The 17,632-nt window shown below is 47.4% G+C and overlaps 1 protein-coding gene across 1 annotated transcript in view; it reads right to left on the minus strand.

Annotated features, from left to right (window-relative positions):
- Nucleotides 1–949: 949 nt before the first annotated feature.
- Nucleotides 950–17,632, minus strand: part of Atp1a1 (ATPase Na+/K+ transporting subunit alpha 1) — a 29,144-nt gene continuing 12,461 nt past the window's right edge. The window contains exons 4-23 of the mRNA XM_034501132.1: nt 17,007–17,210; nt 16,404–16,517; nt 15,957–16,091; nt 15,731–15,848; nt 15,060–15,328; nt 14,383–14,581; nt 13,618–13,727; nt 11,653–11,787; nt 11,148–11,340; nt 9,735–9,910; nt 8,594–8,730; nt 7,331–7,481; nt 6,649–6,817; nt 6,384–6,538; nt 5,732–5,855; nt 4,399–4,544; nt 4,147–4,277; nt 3,696–3,797; nt 1,633–1,724; nt 950–1,305 (exon numbers count right to left, since the gene is read on the minus strand). Coding sequence (XP_034357023.1) covers nt 1,277–1,305; nt 1,633–1,724; nt 3,696–3,797; nt 4,147–4,277; nt 4,399–4,544; nt 5,732–5,855; nt 6,384–6,538; nt 6,649–6,817; nt 7,331–7,481; nt 8,594–8,730; nt 9,735–9,910; nt 11,148–11,340; nt 11,653–11,787; nt 13,618–13,727; nt 14,383–14,581; nt 15,060–15,328; nt 15,731–15,848; nt 15,957–16,091; nt 16,404–16,517; nt 17,007–17,210 — 2,889 coding nt within the window. The 3' untranslated portion in view covers nt 950–1,276. The remainder of the gene's footprint in view (nt 1,306–1,632; nt 1,725–3,695; nt 3,798–4,146; nt 4,278–4,398; nt 4,545–5,731; nt 5,856–6,383; nt 6,539–6,648; nt 6,818–7,330; nt 7,482–8,593; nt 8,731–9,734; nt 9,911–11,147; nt 11,341–11,652; nt 11,788–13,617; nt 13,728–14,382; nt 14,582–15,059; nt 15,329–15,730; nt 15,849–15,956; nt 16,092–16,403; nt 16,518–17,006; nt 17,211–17,632) is intronic.

Here is a 17,632-nt window from a genome sequence, read left to right on the forward strand (position 1 = left end):
GCCCAGTCTCTATGTTGCTTTAAGAGACACTTCTTGTAGAAGATGACTCATTTGCAAGCATCGATCAGTAAAGAGCCCAAGGCAGGAGATGGATGAAGATGCCCATCCCTGGCTTGAAGTTCTGGTGGTAGCAACAGGGGGCAGGTGGCATTTGCTCCCCTACGCACACTTCAGAGCAGCACAGGAACATGACTGAAAATCCCAGATCATCTGGTGATGAAGGTCACTATTTGGAACCAGAGGCGTACCATAGCTTGTTAACCTTCCCCTGGGAGTGGCAACGGGAGCCATTGTTAACAGCCCTGCTTAGCACTGCCTCCTGAATGCAGTCCATGCTCCTCCACATGACCCGGAAGCACACGGAACCTTTCATTCTTTCCTCAAGGCCTCCTGGCATGTAACCACTTCCTGGAACTGCTGGTGGTGGTGCTAATTTAGGGAGGAATTTATGTACAGAGTACTGGACGGCACACGCCTGACAGCCATGCAGACTTTCCCATTTAGACAAACTGGCTCTGAGGCACTTGGAGTGGGCTGGATTTGGAGAGCAAGCAGGAATGCCTGAGGGACTGAGATTTACATAGGCCTTGGCTGAGGTCAGGAATTCACCCAGGTGAAGTGTTCTTCTCTAAGAAGTCAAGAGCCAAGGAACAGGTGGGGCTATGACTGCGGTAACCAGAGCAGTGTCCAGGAAAGTGGGTCAGGAAAGCTCATGGACATGAAGAATAGGAACAGTTTCCTCTTGGCCCCTGGCTCTCAGATGTGGGTGTCAGTCACCTGGGAGCTTATTAAATGCACTGCTGACAGCCTTGTCAGGGCTGGGCTGCCTTTCCTAACAAGGCCCAGGAGATGCTTCAGAGCTGATGACCTGGGGATCCACCAGTGGAAACACCACACGGCTCATCACACACCACCTCTGCCACAAGAAGCGACAAGGACTCTAAGCAAATTCCATTATAATAGCCATCTTTATTTGTAAAAATCCAGATATAAAACGTAATCTTTCAGTCTTTCCAGGTTTTCCTTTTTTACAAAAACAAAAAGGCACATATAAACCTTCCCCGCTGTCGTTCCTGTACACGGTGTTTTTCAGGCAGCCCTCCCCCCGCCCCCCATTACAGCTACATGCTTCATTCCAGGACGTCTGGATCCCCACATGCTTTGGTGCTTTCCTACCAGGGTAGAGTTCCGAGCTCCAAGACTTGAAGTACACAAAGAGGGGGTAGGGGTGGGTGCGGTGTGTGGCACAATGTTCCACGGCGTGCAGGGCGGTGGGCTAGTAGTAGGTTTCCTTCTCCACCCAGCCTGAGAGAGAGAAAGGGACATTATGTCGTAAGTCCTCTTTTGGGAAAAACCAGGACAGTGACCCCCTAAGGATAATCTTGTGTGTGTGTGTGTACACTCTTGCATGTATGCATGTGTGTACCCGAGACCTCAGCTGTAGCTAATTAGTTCTAAGAATACTGTTATTACTAGGTTTATGTCAAGGCTTTCTTTCTTTACATTTGCTTTGTACTTTTTAAGGTCTTAAAAACCATGATGTGTTTCTACCTTAGTCCAGTTCTGTCTGTGGAAGACATATCTGTAACCTGACAGGGGAGGAGGGCCAGACCTGCCTGTGGGTCCACTTACCGCCAGGGCGTCGCCTGATGATGAGCTTCCGCACCTCGTCATACACAAAGATGAGAAGGGAGTAGGGGAAGGCACAGAACCACCAAGTAGGTCTGGAAATTAAATAAGCACTAAGTCAGACACAAACCAAACAATTCAAAGGAAGATAGAAAAAGCGTACATCTCCAAAGTGACCAGGAAACCATCAGGTAGCTGACTACAGGCACCCTTAACTACGGATTCATTCACAGAATTAAAAACAAGCAAACAGAAACTCCCCCAAACTATCAGAAGCTGCATTGTCAGGCCCAGAGCTACAGAGGCCAGCCTACATTTCATGCAGGAAGCCCATTTGCCTTGAGCTTTCCTAGGATTCAGGCTGTATTTTCTGTTGACAACCTGAGTGCATGAACATTTTCTTTCTTCTTTTCCTAAAGTACTTAAGCCCTGCCAGTGTGGGTCAAAGCCAGTTTATTCAGACCCTGAACTTGGTCTCTGACCATGGAATCGGGGAGGACCAGCTAAACCCTGACAGATGACAAAGGTCTTCAGAGGGGGAGCCTGGAGAGGCTGACTCATGGTCCCCAGCAGAGACAGGCTCCGGGTGGCCTCCCTCCCGAAGGCACCAGGCTTCCTTGACTACGGGCTCCTGGATCAACAAAGGAGGAAGGATGGCCCTGCCAGCTCTGCAGTCTCCGCCCTTCCTATGTGCCCTGAACAGCAGTGGGAAGGTGACCTCAGTGCCTCAGCCAGCAACAGAAGCCCTGACCAAATGGAGGAGAAGCTGCCAGGACCAAGTCAGGTCACAAAAGAGTCAGGTGCCCAGAAAATGGCAATGTCTTGAGGCTCCGCTCTTCCTCACTGGGACTTCCCAGGGGTTGTGTGGCAGCCTGTGACCCCTCTGTCACTCTCTCATTCAACAAGGCTCAGGCCAATATAATCCAACTTGGATGCTTCTTGCATCCTGTACTCTATGCAAGGGTACTATGCAACCTGACAGTAATCAAAAAAAAAAAAAAAAAAAAAAGCCATAAAAATTATCGGTACAGCAGAAACAGCAATGCCAACAAAGAGATGTTGCAAGGACTTCAGCTCAAAGGGACTATCAGGATTGATGGGTTGGGTGGGAACATCCTTACCAAAGACATAGGTAGAGAGGGTAACAGTGAACTGACCTACTATGGCCTTGGACAGGCTGTGAGACACACCCTGGATGCCTGCCCCACCTTGCACCATAGACTCTGTACTTGATGAGGCTGAAGTGTTTTATTTCTAAGACGAGATCAGTGCATGGAAGTGTTGGTAAGAGGCCAGGAAGAGAGATGGTCCAGATGAGTCTGAGCAATGACAGGGCCGGGTGGAATTCAAGAGACTGATGCTCTCAAAGGACCTTATGTTGGAAGAGCATCCTGTTCTGCAGCTCAACATGTTTAATCAAGTTTTAGCTGCTTAGCTTCAACCTGTTACCGGACAGCAGCAAATGTATGTGGAAGTTTCCACTGGCTGCCAGACTTTATGGTGAGCACTGAGAATAAAAACTGAGGCCTAAGAAAAAGCGCAAAGTCATTTGCTATGTTTAAGGCCCGGCTGCTTCTGAACACAGAACAACTTGGGGATTTAGTTTCTAAACTGCACAGCTCCACTCACAGCTGACTGTGAGGTCAAAGGAACCATGAATCCTCTCCAAACTCCTTTGGCGTCTCCAGAAAGGTGGAGAGGTGATATGTGACTAGGAGAAGCAAACAGGACTTGGCCTGGGCCTCCAAGGCCCAGAACAGCTCTAGTGGCTCTAAGGACAGCTGGACTTTACAGCAGAGGACCTGAGGGCTCAACAGTCTGTTGCTGAGCAATTTCAAGGAAGCAGAGCCCGTGCAGTCTCACCATTAGCCAAATCCTTGACCCTAGCAGGTCTAGATTTGCCTTCCGGTTTGGTTTACTGGCAGGTCTGGCTTTCCTGTCTTCTAGTGCAGAGGAACTAGTTAGTACACACACTGCCTGGAAGCCAGGCAGCTTACACACAGCACAAGGGGGAAAGCTACACAAACTATGTCCACACCTTTTGGAATGCAAGAGGCTCCACTTACTTGAGGGGATACATCCTAAGGGCTGCACCCATCCCAGGGCAGTAGGATAGAAAAGCAGCAAGGGCTGTCTCTTCAAAGAGGCCAAATATTAAGATCTTGTTCCTAAAATTCAAGGGAGACAAAAGTTTACAAGTTGCAGATTCAGATTTCTGAGCATTCTTCTCTGTGGGCGTGGATAGCATGCGGGCATTGTAACACTCTGACATCTACAACGTACAGGCTTGAGAACTGCAGGTGGTGGAGAGAACTAGGAACAAACATGAAACAAACAAGCAAACCTAAACCTAAACAACCCTTAAACTTAAACCTTTTATGTTGGGTCCTATTCACAGGTATCCTGACATGATGCCGCTTTCAAGGGTGCAGGCTGGTAGAGATTCCAGGAACTAGGTCATTGTACGCTGAATTTATTCTGAATTTGTGTAAAATGATCAGATCCTTCACAACTTACTTCATTCCCTGCTGGAAGACAGAATTCCTTCTGGTCTTGCAGATGACCAAGTCAGCCCATTGCACTACCACAATACTGACGAAGAACGCCGTATGGCAGGTGAACTCCACAATCTTCCTCTGCTCGTAGGTCTGAAAGGTGAAGCAAGCATCTCAGCCCCGGCTTTTTCCCAGCTCGCAGCTAGTGGCAATGCTGCCAGCCCTCAGGGTTGGAGGAGCACTAGCTTCCACCCCCCAGTAAACGGTTACTTACCCACTGCTGCCCATAGCTGTCCTCCACATCGTTGATCCAGCGGTCATCCCAGGTCTCTCGGATGCCCAAGAGGTGAAACGGCAGGAAACCGTTCTCAGCCAGAATCACAAAGTAAGTGAAGAAGCCTCCCAGGGCCTGGATCATACCTAAGTTGGAAAACCCTTCTGAGTGCTAGACCTCACCCAAGGCCCCTTCTCCACATTCACTCTCCACATCATCACCTCAGCAGCCCCAGAGAATTCTGGAGTTGGGGACAGAAACGAGTGCGTTTCCTGAATCAGCAACTGATGAAGACACAGGCAGACGTGGCAGCCACTTATGTGTTGAGGGTTGGGAGGGAGAGTATGGGACACACTGGGCTCAAGGCCACTCTGCTCTTGAGAGTAAGATACAAAGGTTTTCTTTTAAAACACTCATCTCCCTCTATCAGTTTTCCTACTATTTAATCTAAAAAATTATAATTTCTTTTCTACTTCAAGACCTCTACACACTGCCACTTTGCCAGGGAGATACCATACCTTATGGCCAGCCCTTTTCTCTTGCCATCCAATCTAGCCAGGACACCCGAAGTTTCCCAGGACAGAGTCATCATTCTCTCAAAACTAGGTCTTCCTCAAAGATCTGGAGCCTTACTGCCAGGGGTCAACTAATAACCACTGGTCAGTTCCTATACGATGGATGCTAACCCATGCCTTCTCTAGCAACTGTTCACAGACCTAACTGCTGGCCAGATCCAGTCACTCATGGTGGCTTTCACCTGGTTCTCTTGAAGGAGACAGGCATTAATGAATAAGGCATTTGGGTTTCCCATCTCCCAGATTTCCTGCTGACTGGTTAGTCTGCTGGGGCAGAAGCCAGTGGAAGATGGGGGTGGGGAGAGCCATCATTTGGAGAGGACTCACTGAGCAAACCTCACACTGATAGGGTTTTATGATGTCAAACTCTGCATCCCATGAGACAGAGGGATGTGGGCCCTGCCACCCTGTCCCCCCATCCCCCAATCCAGGGAAAGCGCCTGAGTTGACAAGTGCAGACCCAGGTACTGATACTGCAGAGCTCAGCGAGGAAGGTTGCTACCACTGCTTAAAGAACTAGTTTTCACGAAAGCCACCAGTCAGGCAGCTGAGGAAGGACTTCTTCCACGGCAGAGACTCCAGTCTGGTCCCCATCTCCCTCTATTGCACACTCAGAACTGAACTCAGAACCTTACTCTATGGCTGAGCTGAGCTTGCTCATCCACCATTCTCTGGTCTGAACCCTGTCACAGCTTATCCAGACAGAGCATATCCCTCCAGGCCCTCCTAGCACCTGCCTCACAGAGGGAAAGGCTCACCGATCTGTCCATAGGCCATGCTGATCAGACGCTCGTTCACAAGTTTGTCTGTTTTGGGATTTCTGGGCTGCCTCTTCATGATGTCGCTCTCAGCCTGTTCATAGGCCAGGGAGATGGCAGGAACCTAGGGAGGTGAGAGGGAACAGGAGTGGGTATTAGGAACTGTTTACTAGAAAACTCTCACCCACTCTTTTAAAAAAAGATTTCTCTCTCTCTCTCTCTCTCTCTCTCTCTCTCTCTCTCTCTCTCTCTCTCTCTCTCTGTGTGTGTGTGTGTGTGTGTGTGTGTGTGTGTGTGTGTTGAATGGGAGACCTGGCAGGCACTCCTAACCACTGAGCCATCTCTCTAGCCCCTTGGCTTCTGTTTTCTGAATGTATTTCTTTTTGGTACATGGAATAGGAATACTACTAGGGAATCCAGTGTTTTTTTAAGGTAAAATTATCCAAAGTGAGAAATATTTTCTGGTAAGTGAATGTGGACAACTGCCCCTAGGACAGCTAACTCAGAGACAATGATGCTGAGGTTTGAAAGAAACCTGGGCATTCACTAAGAATTTCTTTTCATATACCAGACTCTGGGCCCAGGAATAAGACCTGGTAGCAGCATATGGGGACACATTACCACTACTTGCAAGGTTATGACACTCACGTACCATGTCAGTGCCCAAGTCAATGCAGAGGATGGTCACGGTGCCCAGGGGCAGTGGAATGTTTGCAATAATAAATATCAAGAAGGGGGTGATTTCTGGAATGTTACTGGTTAGGGTGTAAGCAATGGATTTCTTCAAGTTATCAAATATCAGACGGCCTGGAAAAGCAAGATTGTTTTTATTGTACAGCTTGAATAGACAGGCAGACGAAACTGAAGACAAGCTCACTAACTGCTCACTGGGATGAGCTTCTTAAAGGTGCTCTCACCTTCCTCTACTCCAGTCACAATGGAGGCAAAGTTGTCGTCCAGAAGAATCATGTCAGCAGCCTGCTTGGACACATCTGAGCCAACAATCCCCATGGCAACCCCGATGTCTGCCTTTTTCAAAGCTGGAGAGTCATTGACACCATCCCCTGTGACGGCCACGATGGCACCCTGTCCAGAGAAGGAGGAGGTGGGTGGGTTAATAAAGCCCATTTCTTTGCAGGGATAAAATGAAGGGAAACACACACTCAGCAGGTTATAGATGCCCTTCTCTCCCACTGAGGCTGCACGGATCGAGTCTTGGGACCATCTTGGCCGAGTACTCACATGGACCCCACCCAAAATGACAATAGGGAAAAATGACAATAAGCATATTCTCCCCCATTTAACCCAGGAATGACCTTGGTGAGTGGCACTGTGGTAAGCCCTGTCCCTGTAGGCACTGCAATGGTTAAAAGTTAGGGAAGGATCTTCTGGCAACCTCCACTTCCATTGAAGACAGGAGGACCTATTCTGTTGTTTCATGAGAGTCCACTGTGGGTTAGCTCTGGGCTACAGTATGGCCAAATCCCTCTTTCTATGCCTGGAACTCCCCACTACACAAAGAGCCTGTTCTCTCTAGTTCGGCTCTGCTTTCACTGGACCCCAGAGCCTGACGCCCCGTGGCCCTTGCAGCTCACTGACCTGCCGCTGGCAGCCCTCCACGATGATGAGCTTCTGCTGAGGAGAGGTCCTGGCAAAGACAATCTCTGTGTGGTACCGCAAGATGTCATCCAGCTCCTCAGAAGTCATGTCCTTCAAATCACTGCCGTGCACTACACAGGCCTTGGCATCTCTAGGATTGGGACCAGGAAGGTAACAAAGGTCACCTGAGCATTTGCTAGCACTTCCAAGACAGAACCAAGACCCGACTTCCCCATCACTTAAGAACTGGTCCTGTTCAGTATTATAGACTATCGCACAGATCACCTCATTCAAGGCCCACGGCCACTTCTGGGAGGCCAGCTTGCCACCTCCCTGTCCCCTACTCTATCAGACGGACTGGAAGAACAGACAGGCACACTCTTAGAAATGGCAGAGCTAAGAAAACCATTTTGTAAACCCAAATCAGAGCGAGGAAGTCCTAGTCCACACCAGAATAAAAACAAAACTGATGTCTCCACTATGCTTTTTGTTTTGTTTTGTTTTGGAGACAGGGTTTCTCTGTGTAGCCCTGGCTGTCCTGGAACTCACTCTGTAGACCAGGCTGACCTCGAACTCAGAAATCTGCCTGCCTCTGCCTCCCAGGTGCTGGGATTAAAGGCATGCACCACCACTGACCAGCTTTCCACTATGCTTTTTAATCCTGTGTGCATGTGCGTACACAGTGTGCATACATGTGAATGATGTGTGTATGCAGGAATGCATGCCAAGCCACACATGTGGAGGTCAGAGGACAACTGAGTGGAGTCATTTCTCTCCTACTTTCAGATGTGCTCCAGGGATCACTCAGGCCATGCGGCTCACAAGGCAAGCACCTTCCCCTCCAAGCACTTCACCCACCTTCTGCTACCTCTTCTACTTTAACGGCCTCTCCCTTCTTTATTGCCTGAGTTACCCGAACAATTGTCCTTTCTCATTTATTTCTGCAGTGTGGAAACTGACGAGGCACTAATGGTCCAGTGGCTAGTTCAAACTATTTATCATATGACTTCTCCAGTTCCAAGCACTCTGAACATCCCTAAACCTCCACTTCCAAGTTCAGCAAGTGGGATTCCCTCCCCGCCTATTACATCATTACAACAAGAACTCAGAACAGCAAGCACCGTGTGGATTAGTGGGACTTCTCCCTATGAGTAACAAGGTCACTTTCTGGTAGTCAGGCGCATTCACTACTCCCTTGGTGCAAGCCAAGAAGCAAATCGGTCCAGAGCTGAGACAGGACTATACTTAAGCTTCCTGCCGTACCTGGGGTTCACCTGGTTCACTGGAATGTTGAGGCGAGCAGCAATGTCTTCCACAGTCTCGTTGCCTTCTGAGATAATGCCCACTCCCTTGGCAATGGCTTTGGCTGTGATTGGATGGTCTCCTGTGACCATGATGACCTGAAACAGGAAATTGAATGATATACATCAACTCATCAAAAATGTAAGCAGTATTTACTGAAAGAAAGCACAGCTCAACACCAAGATTTTATGACACATGACCACATCCATATTGCATATGCCATGTCTCTTTTTATAAACATAAAAGTCAAATTTTACTAAAGCCATTAAGAAAAGAGAGAAAACCTAATATTTGTTGGACTATACATAACAATGTATATATTGCTGGTTAGCACTTTCACACTCACCCAGTTCTGAAGGACAACTATAGGTTTTATTTTGATTATGTGTGGAGTTTGTGTCAAGGGGTGGGGGACAGCGATCAAGTGCAGGAGTCCTCAGGGGCATCAGATCCCTGGAGCCTGAGTCACAGGCAGTTGTGAGCTGCATGAGGTGGGTGCTGGGAACCAAATTCATGTCTCTTAACCACTAAGTTATGTCCCCAGCCCATGTTCCTAATTTTTTAATATTTAGAAAAATATCCTTTAAAAGTGACAAAGTACTGAAAAGACATTAATATCAAGCTTCTCAGTGAAGTAAGTATTCTCATAAGCGTCTCAGAAGCAGCAGGGTAAATGCAGCACAGTACTGAGCCCCTCAGAAAAAGACAGAGACTGAATCACTGAGAAGTTGGCCCCAAAACTGGGGCATGTGCCATTCACTGAATTTCTAAATTTAAACCTCAATCTTTTTTTTTTTTTTTTTTTTTTTTTTTTTACTTCATTTGTTTCCTTTTATCTAAAGAAGGTGCTTCTTTACGTCCAATTTCACATATACTCCTTACCCAACATTCTAAGAGTATCTGATCCTTCAGGGTTGCTCCCAATGCTTTGGAAATGAGAAATGGAGAGAGAGAGAGAGAGAGAGAGAGAGAGAGAGAGAGAGAGAGAGAGAGAGAGAGAGAGAGAGAGAGAGAGAGAAAGAAAGAACACACTGGACCCGGAGCAGTGTTCAGACCAGGACCACATCTCTGAGATGGAGCTAGCGAGACACGAAAGCCCTACCTTAATCCCAGCGCTGCGGCATTTGCCCACAGCATCGGGGACAGCAGCTCGAGGAGGGTCAATCATGGAGATAAGACCCACGAAGCAGAGGTTATCCACGGGGAAATTGACTTCATCAGTGTCAAACTGAAAGCCTTCGGGAAACTGTTCGTCAGGCAGAAGGAGGTGGCAGAAACCTACAAAGGAGGGTAAGTACCTGTTAGGTTTCCAGTGCTCTAGCAGTGAGGGCCAGGGGCAGCCCTTCAACCATCATGCCTGTCTTGGGCTGCATGTTAAATGTCAAAGTTTAGGAGTAATAGAGAGTCAGTGAAAGAACAAAAATGGCCGGAGGACAGATTCCACCAAAAAAAAAAAAATTATCAAGGGACAGAAATACTCAATGTAGGGAACACTGGACTGACAACACTAGCTTTTAGCACCCATACCCTTAGGCTGCTCAGTGTGATGAATTATGTCTAGGTACCTTCTCTGGAAAACTGAGGCCGTGTCTTCCTATCTAGTCATTGTTACTGAGCACCAGTGTGGGCATTCACAGGAGCTTCTCTGAAGATGAATGCAGAACAGGCATTCTGCTGTAACTGTATCATATGGTTCTATCATTCTAAGACATAAGACATCCCAGACTTTGCCTTTTGCACTGTGTGACAGTCACAACAGTCTGTTCAGTGGGACAGAAGACACCATGCAAGCTCAAGAAGAGTAGATCCTTCTTACTCAGGGTTGGGAAAAGCAAAAAAGCAAAATGACCTTCGGGAAGACAGTAGTCTTTCGGTTAGGCAGACGTGGGAGAAACACTACCCATTGGTTAGTTTTGCAGGAAAAGGTGTCTGACCCAGAGGACTAGACCAAGTGATTGGTTCTCAATTATCTCACCAGGAATAGACAAATAATGGTCTTGTATCTACCAATATACAAAATATTGTTAGTGCCACTTGCCCAAATAAACTGGACAGAGGGCAAAAAAAATTTCTGAGCCTAAGTAGCTAACAGGCTATGACAGTCAGCATTCTGGCTTTCTGGTTTTATGAGTGGAGTGGTCACTTCCCATGGGACAAGAACAGTCACCCCAGATATTACTTAGGCACACCAAAAACTAACAGATTTTAGTTAAGCTTACAGACCATGGTTATAACAATGAGGTTAGACAGTAAACTGGCATCCCTACCTCTTGCCATACAGAACTGAGAATCATGAAGCCACAGGTCAGTAAACACAGGCCAGGTCAGTAACCATCAAGACTGTTTGCCAAAATAACCATTTTCTCCACCACCTACTGCTTTAAATAAGGCATCTAAAAGAAGCAGGGTGGCTCCCCACCCCCACCCCCAAATTAAGAGGAACATCCAGAAGACACAGAAATTGCTGTGGTTGTCTGCAAAGCTGTGCTCAGGAGCCATGGCAGTCACTGCATACCTAGCACACGCTCTCCAAGGCCTCCCAGTTCTAGGTAGGCATTCTGAAAGGCGTCCTTCAGCTCTTCGTCCAGTGGCTGCTCCTTGCCGTGGAGGAGGATGGAGCTGCATCGGTCCAGGATCCTTTCTGGGGCACCCTTCATCACTAGCAGGTGTTTAGGCTCAGATGTATTCGGGTTCTTGTGAATGGACAACTGTGGAGATTATTCAGAAGGAAACATTAGGTGGCTGCATGTGGCGATTCAGGGAGAAAAAGTAGGCCTTTCTAACTAGTTAGTATTTACTATAAAGCAAATAAGATCTCCTTTTGGAACCTCTAAATATCTCATGATACATGTTGAATACAACATTCCGAGAGAGGTTTCATTTCTCCAATTGATAGCAAATAAAAGGAGCCTCCCAGATTTAAAGTCAGACCTTGTGGAACCTGAGTGAAGAATGCCTCTTCCTCTAGCTCATGTCTCCCAGTGCCCCCCATGCCGTGTGCGTGTCCCTGATCGGCACACCTGGTACTTGTTGGTGGAGTTGAAGGGAATCTCCACTATCTTGGTGTATTTCTCCCTCATCTCCATCACGGAGCCGCAGCAAACTTCAATGCACTTTAACAGCGCCGACTCAGAGGCATCTCCTGCTACTGCCCGCTGGGAACAGAGACATCGAGACATCGTCTGTTAATGACCTGGAAAGGCTGATTCACAAGGCATCACTGGGAAATACAAAAAGCTGGATGTATTCCAATCTTGTCAGTGGCAGAGAAAACAGGTGAGAAGTGACCCAGACCAGGCTGTTCACAGTACCCCAGGCTCTAGGCTAACCCCCTTCCCCATCCACATCAGCTTCAGGGAAAGGGTGCCTGGAGGCATCACCAGCACACCTCCCTACCTACTGAAGTGTATCTTTCCCTTCCCCTGGGTTGCTAAAAAGCCCCACATGCAACACTATTCACAACTGAACACTGCTGGTTATAAGTCTGGGGGGTGGGGGAGGGGGAGAACCAAAACCAAAAAAAGCAAAGATTTCTAGTATCGCTCACTGGCCTTTCAAGTGAAATGGCTTGGGGTTCAGAGCCAGGTACAAACTGTCAAAGGCAAAGCCAAGGGCTCCATGCTCTAAACCTAATTCAGCTATGCGAAATCATCTGGACTTGAAGTGTGTGAGCTGGAGGCTGTTTCCAGCTCCAGCAGTAGCATAATCAGCTGGAATTTTAGTCACCGTCCTCGCTTTGGGGACACACACCTATGTTTTCTATGATCTACTTACTTACATGGCTACACAACTTACATGTGTTTTGACCTACTAAGCATTTCTCCTGTAAACAGTTTTTATCCAGGTGAGTATTTTAGACCACTACATACAAGCCTGGACACGCAGGTGAGCACATGAATTCTCACAAGGACAGCAGCCCTGTGTGAGAAGGGTGGTGTGGTGGTGGAGAGCATTAGAAAAGGGGAAAGAAAAAAGGAAAAGCCAACTATTGAGCGGAATAAAATTACTTTCGGAAACCTTGCCAGGGAGGGCTTGCTATTATTTTCACAGCTCAGCTACCCAAATACTTCAAATATCTTGATAATCTTTCTTTTTCTTTTTTCAACAAAGATAGAAAATGCCCCACTCTGAGGTAAGGCAAAACACAAAGCAGCCATCTTCAGTGTGACTCTCAAGATAAGCATCATCATTCTTAAACCAACTCCAACCCAACGCCAAGCAAACTGCCTTCAAAAAGCCCAGCCTCACAAGCCACCTCAGTTATGTCTGAGCCATGCTCATTTTGGCGACCAAGTTTATACAGAGAACTCCAACAGGCAAGCAGCGTCACAGAGGACAGATGGGGTCCGGGAGCCTCACACAGCACCTGGACATCTGTAACTCATGAGTCTTGTGGGATGCCAGTGGCACTTGAGCAACCCAGTAAAATCCCAGCCATGCCAAACTGCTTGAGTATTCCAGGAGGCTGAGACTGTGCCTTCATCTTATTTTTGCATCATTAGTAAGCAAGCTAAGAGCAAGTAAGATAAGGGAAATAGCTAAGCTATTTTAAGAACATAAATGGCTTAAGGGATTTACTGGAATCTAGTGTATCTAAACATGCAAACACAATTAGAATCAGTAGAGCAGCGTCACTGTCCCCTTGGTTAGGTGCTGTCCGAGGGACAGGGGTAACCTGGTCTCCTGAGGCTTTTCACCAAGAAAGACTTTCTCAGGTCTGATCTTTACTTTCTTTTCTTGTCTTCCCCAATGAGTATGGACTGCAGGCACTGAAAGCACTTTGAAGCTCTAGGCAACACAACCTATGCTCTAAGGAGCAAAGGTTCCCACCAAAGATCTCAAGCATTCTGCAATGACGTTGTTCTACATACAAAGGCAAGGTGCTGTTTGGAAAGCATGGTGGCATTCTTATATTCTAACCACACCCTTCTCCCCAACCCCACCCCAAACAACCAGACAGGCCATAGCACTTCTCAGGGGCATACCTTAAGAATAGGCAGGTTTTCCTGGTTAGCCTGAAACACTGCCCTGTTACAGAGACCAGCAATTCTGGACAGAGCGAACCAGGTGGCTGATGTCTTGTCAAAGGAGACACCTGATAGATGGGAGCAAGAAGACATGAAACATGATGTGCTGACTTTTTAAAAATTAATTTATATGTGTGTGTTCTCTGTGTGTGCGTGCATACTCTCATGAGATGCTTAGAAAGGCAAGAAGGCATCTATTCCCCAGTGACTGAAGTTACAGGCACTTATGAGCAGCTTGACACGAGTTCTAGGAATCAAACCCAGGTCCTCTATAAGATCAGCAAGCACTCTTAACTGCTGAACCATCTCTGTAGCCCCAAGACTTGCTCACTTTGTAGACTGTGCCATATTATGAGTTCTATTAAAGTCCCATAAAAATCTGAACTGATATATCTCACTTCCTAGTTAAAGACATTAGCTTCTAGTGCTTCTTAATCATGTGCACAGGGCAGATGAATGGTTTTACTTCTCCCTCTCTCTCCATCCAACAATAAGTATTAAACCAAAAACCAAATCAGTGTCATGGGCTTAAAAAAAAAGTGAGTCGGGCGGGCAGGATGGCTCAGAGAGTGAAGGCTAGCATGCTGATCAGGAACCTACATGGCAGAAGAGAAGGAACAGACTCCTGCAAGCTGCCCTCTGACCTCCACCTGCATGCAATGGCACGCCTGTGCCATTATATGCACATAATAAATGGCAAGCTTCGGTGGGCTCCAGCCTTACCACTCTGATTCTCTGTGGTGTCCGCTTCATGGATCTGATTGTCAAACCACATGTGGGCCACTGTCATCCGGTTCTGAGTCAGAGTTCCAGTCTTGTCTGAGCAGATGGTAGATGTGGACCCCAAGGTCTCCACAGCTTCCAAGTTCTTCACCAGGCAGTTCTTCCTTGCCATGCGCTTGGCAGTGAGCGTCAGACATACCTGCAGACAGGGCAGGTGAGAGAGGGACATCACTCATCCAGGCTGGAGTGCTACACAAACTCCACCACATCTTCATACAGAAGAAATCTGCTTAAAATTTAATTTCTCCAACCTTCTCCCAAAGTCATGATGTCATGAAGATGGTAGAAACTTCCACCCATCTCCAATAAACAATGTAATAGAAAACAGAACAGGATTTATCAAGTCTATCCTCCATACTGACCTCCAAGTTACTACTTTCCTCCATTGTCCTGAGCTAGATTATATGGTGACTTAAAAACACGATGTGCTTTGGGGTTTCTGATAAACCTGTGCTAAGGTTTTCTCTGTCAAAGTTCACCATGTGATGTGCAACCAAAGACAGCACTGACATAAATATAGAAGTTGGCAGCTCCCTGTAAGAGGCTCACAGTTGAGCCCTGCACCCACACAAGCTGATCTGAGTGATGGCAACTGCTGCTGTCCCCAGGCATCTTACCGTGACAGTGGCCAGCAAACCTTCTGGCACGTTGGCTACGATGATACCAATGAGGAAGATGACAGCCTCAAGCCAGGTGTACTCAAGGATCAGAGAGAGAATGAAGAAGGACACCCCCAGGAACACAGCCACACCCGTGATGAGGTGGATGAAGTGCTCAATCTCCTCGGCAATGGGGGTCTGGCCACCTTCCAGCCCAGAAGCAAGCGTGGCAATTCTACCCATCACAGTGCGATCCCCAGTGTACACCACAATGCCTCGTGCAGTTCCTTGAGAGAAAGGGTATGAGAACTGTGTCAGCCAGAGGCCAGAGAATGTGCTTGGTTTCAAAGAACACACACATGTAGATTCCTGTCCTTTATTTAAACAGAACCAGTTTTCTGGGTAGATGTCTGTTTTAAAGCAGAGTCTGGTGAAGGGACTGGTACACACTGCCAGGAGAGCAGAAGCCACACTGACCTATTGCTATCAGCACAAACCATTGTGTGGATGAAAGCTGAACTTCCTGGGCTTTCCTGGCAGCAGGTGAAGTCTCTCTGCTCTGTGCAGAGGAAAGCTATCAGAATGGAGCCAATGAAATGAGGAACTGTGCTCCACCCCTCTCTTTCTCTCCTTCTGTTAACACCCACAATAATACTAAGACATGCCAAAGAGTGCCTTAAATAGCCCACCTTCCACACAGTTGGTTGAGAAGAAGGCAATGTTCCTTGTCTCCAAGGGGTTCTCATTTGTGAAATCTGGGGACCGAGTCTGGGGTTCTGATTCACCAGTGAGTGAGGAGTTATCCACCTGTATGTGGCGAAAATAGCACCAGGTGATTCCCCCGTCTCACCATGGGCTGCTGTGCCCATGTCTACGGAGCTGAGCTAGCCAACAGAGGCCGCCTGGGTCACCTACCTTGCAGCCGTTTGCAGATATGATTCTGAGATCAGCAGGGATTCGGTCCCCACCTTTCACCTCCACCAGATCCCCGACGACGACATCCTCTGCGTTGATGCTCATTTTCTCTCCATTTCGAATCACGAGGGCTTGCTTCAGGAGGGAAGATGGTTGACACCATTAGAGGGAGCTCAACAAAGCAAGGGTAGAGTTCAAAAATAAGAAAACCAAGTCACAAATGCGCTTATCCCAAGTTACCTGGGTCTACAGCAAAGATATCACTCATGTTAATACAAAACAGTGCAGCTCAACAGTGACCCTAGAGCTGTTTCCACTAGATACCACCCTTGCTCTCTGAGACCGCTTAGACAACATCACTGAATACTTGGACGGCCTTAATGTCACATTAATTTATGTCATGAGAGCTGTCAATCTCCCAAAAGGGAAGGATGAAGCCACAGGTACCTGAGGGACCATGTTTTTGAAGGATTCCATGATCTTGGAGCTTTTTGCTTCTTGATAATAGGAGAAACAGCCAGTTATGATGACTACAGCAGAGAGCACCACCCCGAGGTACAGCTAGAAGGAAGCAGACAAGTTAGGCCCCAAAGGGAATAGTCAGGTAGCTCAGACTGAGTAAGAAACACATCTGGAGGGGTCACAGCTTCAGAAATAGGGAGCTCATGTTTTCACATTTATCTCTCTAGAGCCTGTGGGCAGGGGCTCAGACACAGAATCAGTGACAGATCCCTGGCCATTAACTTACTGAGCCTTTTCAAATATCCTAGTTGAGTCTATTTCTCCTGCTTCGTGAAAACAATGATATCTTTCCAAGAACTTCTAAAGAACAAACTTTTCTAGGCAAGTCCAGTACTCCTAAGTGCAGAGCTGAGCTGTGCCATCAACTAGTGAGAGGCACAGCCAGGCTAAGACTCTAGCAGAGCTGCTGTCACCCTCAGACAGATACCCTGTAGAATGACCCAGAGTGGAAAAGGAAGGGATAAACGTGACCCGGGGAGACCAGTCCAGTCTAGGAGGCGACAGCTCTACTGTAACTACACAACTCACATCGTCGTTTGGTGGCTCCTCTTCTGTAGCACTTCGGATGCCATAAGCCAAGAAACAAAGAATGGCTCCAATCCACAGTAACATGGAGAAGCCTCCAAATAGCTGCCGACAGAATTTGACCCATTCGGGAGTAGTGGGAGGGGGTGTGAGGGCGTTGGGGCCATCCCGGGCCAGGATCTCAGCGGCCCTTGCAGGTGTCAAGCCCTGAGGAGTAGAGAGGCGTACATCAGACAGAGCACGTCAGCATTTCTAAGTCATCACGCTCTTTTGACAACAAGAAATCCACGGAAGAAACAGGCTCTCGGCTGCAGAGCCAGGTGAAGCCCGGCTAACTCCCCCAAAATAAGCAGGGAATTCCAAAAGACAAGCAAACCCCATTCCCTTAGGAACCCATAATACCCTAAGCCCTCATTTAAAACTCCTTTTAAAAGGAACTGTGGAAAATCTGAATCAGGTTGGTTTTTCCCCTAAGTTTTATACTGGAAAAAAAAAAAAAAAAAGAATCTCTATTTTTAACTAACTGGTTTGGTTTGCAAGTTAGGAGCTTTGAAGTTTGTCTGTACATTGATTCTATAAGGGAGGGGGAGGGGAAAATCTAAAAACAGGAGAGCAGGAAAAATTTTCTG

The sequence above is a fragment of the Arvicanthis niloticus genome, chromosome 4 (genome assembly GCF_011762505.2).
Source record: "Arvicanthis niloticus isolate mArvNil1 chromosome 4, mArvNil1.pat.X, whole genome shotgun sequence".
In the NCBI taxonomy this organism is placed as follows: Eukaryota; Metazoa; Chordata; class Mammalia; order Rodentia; family Muridae; genus Arvicanthis; species Arvicanthis niloticus.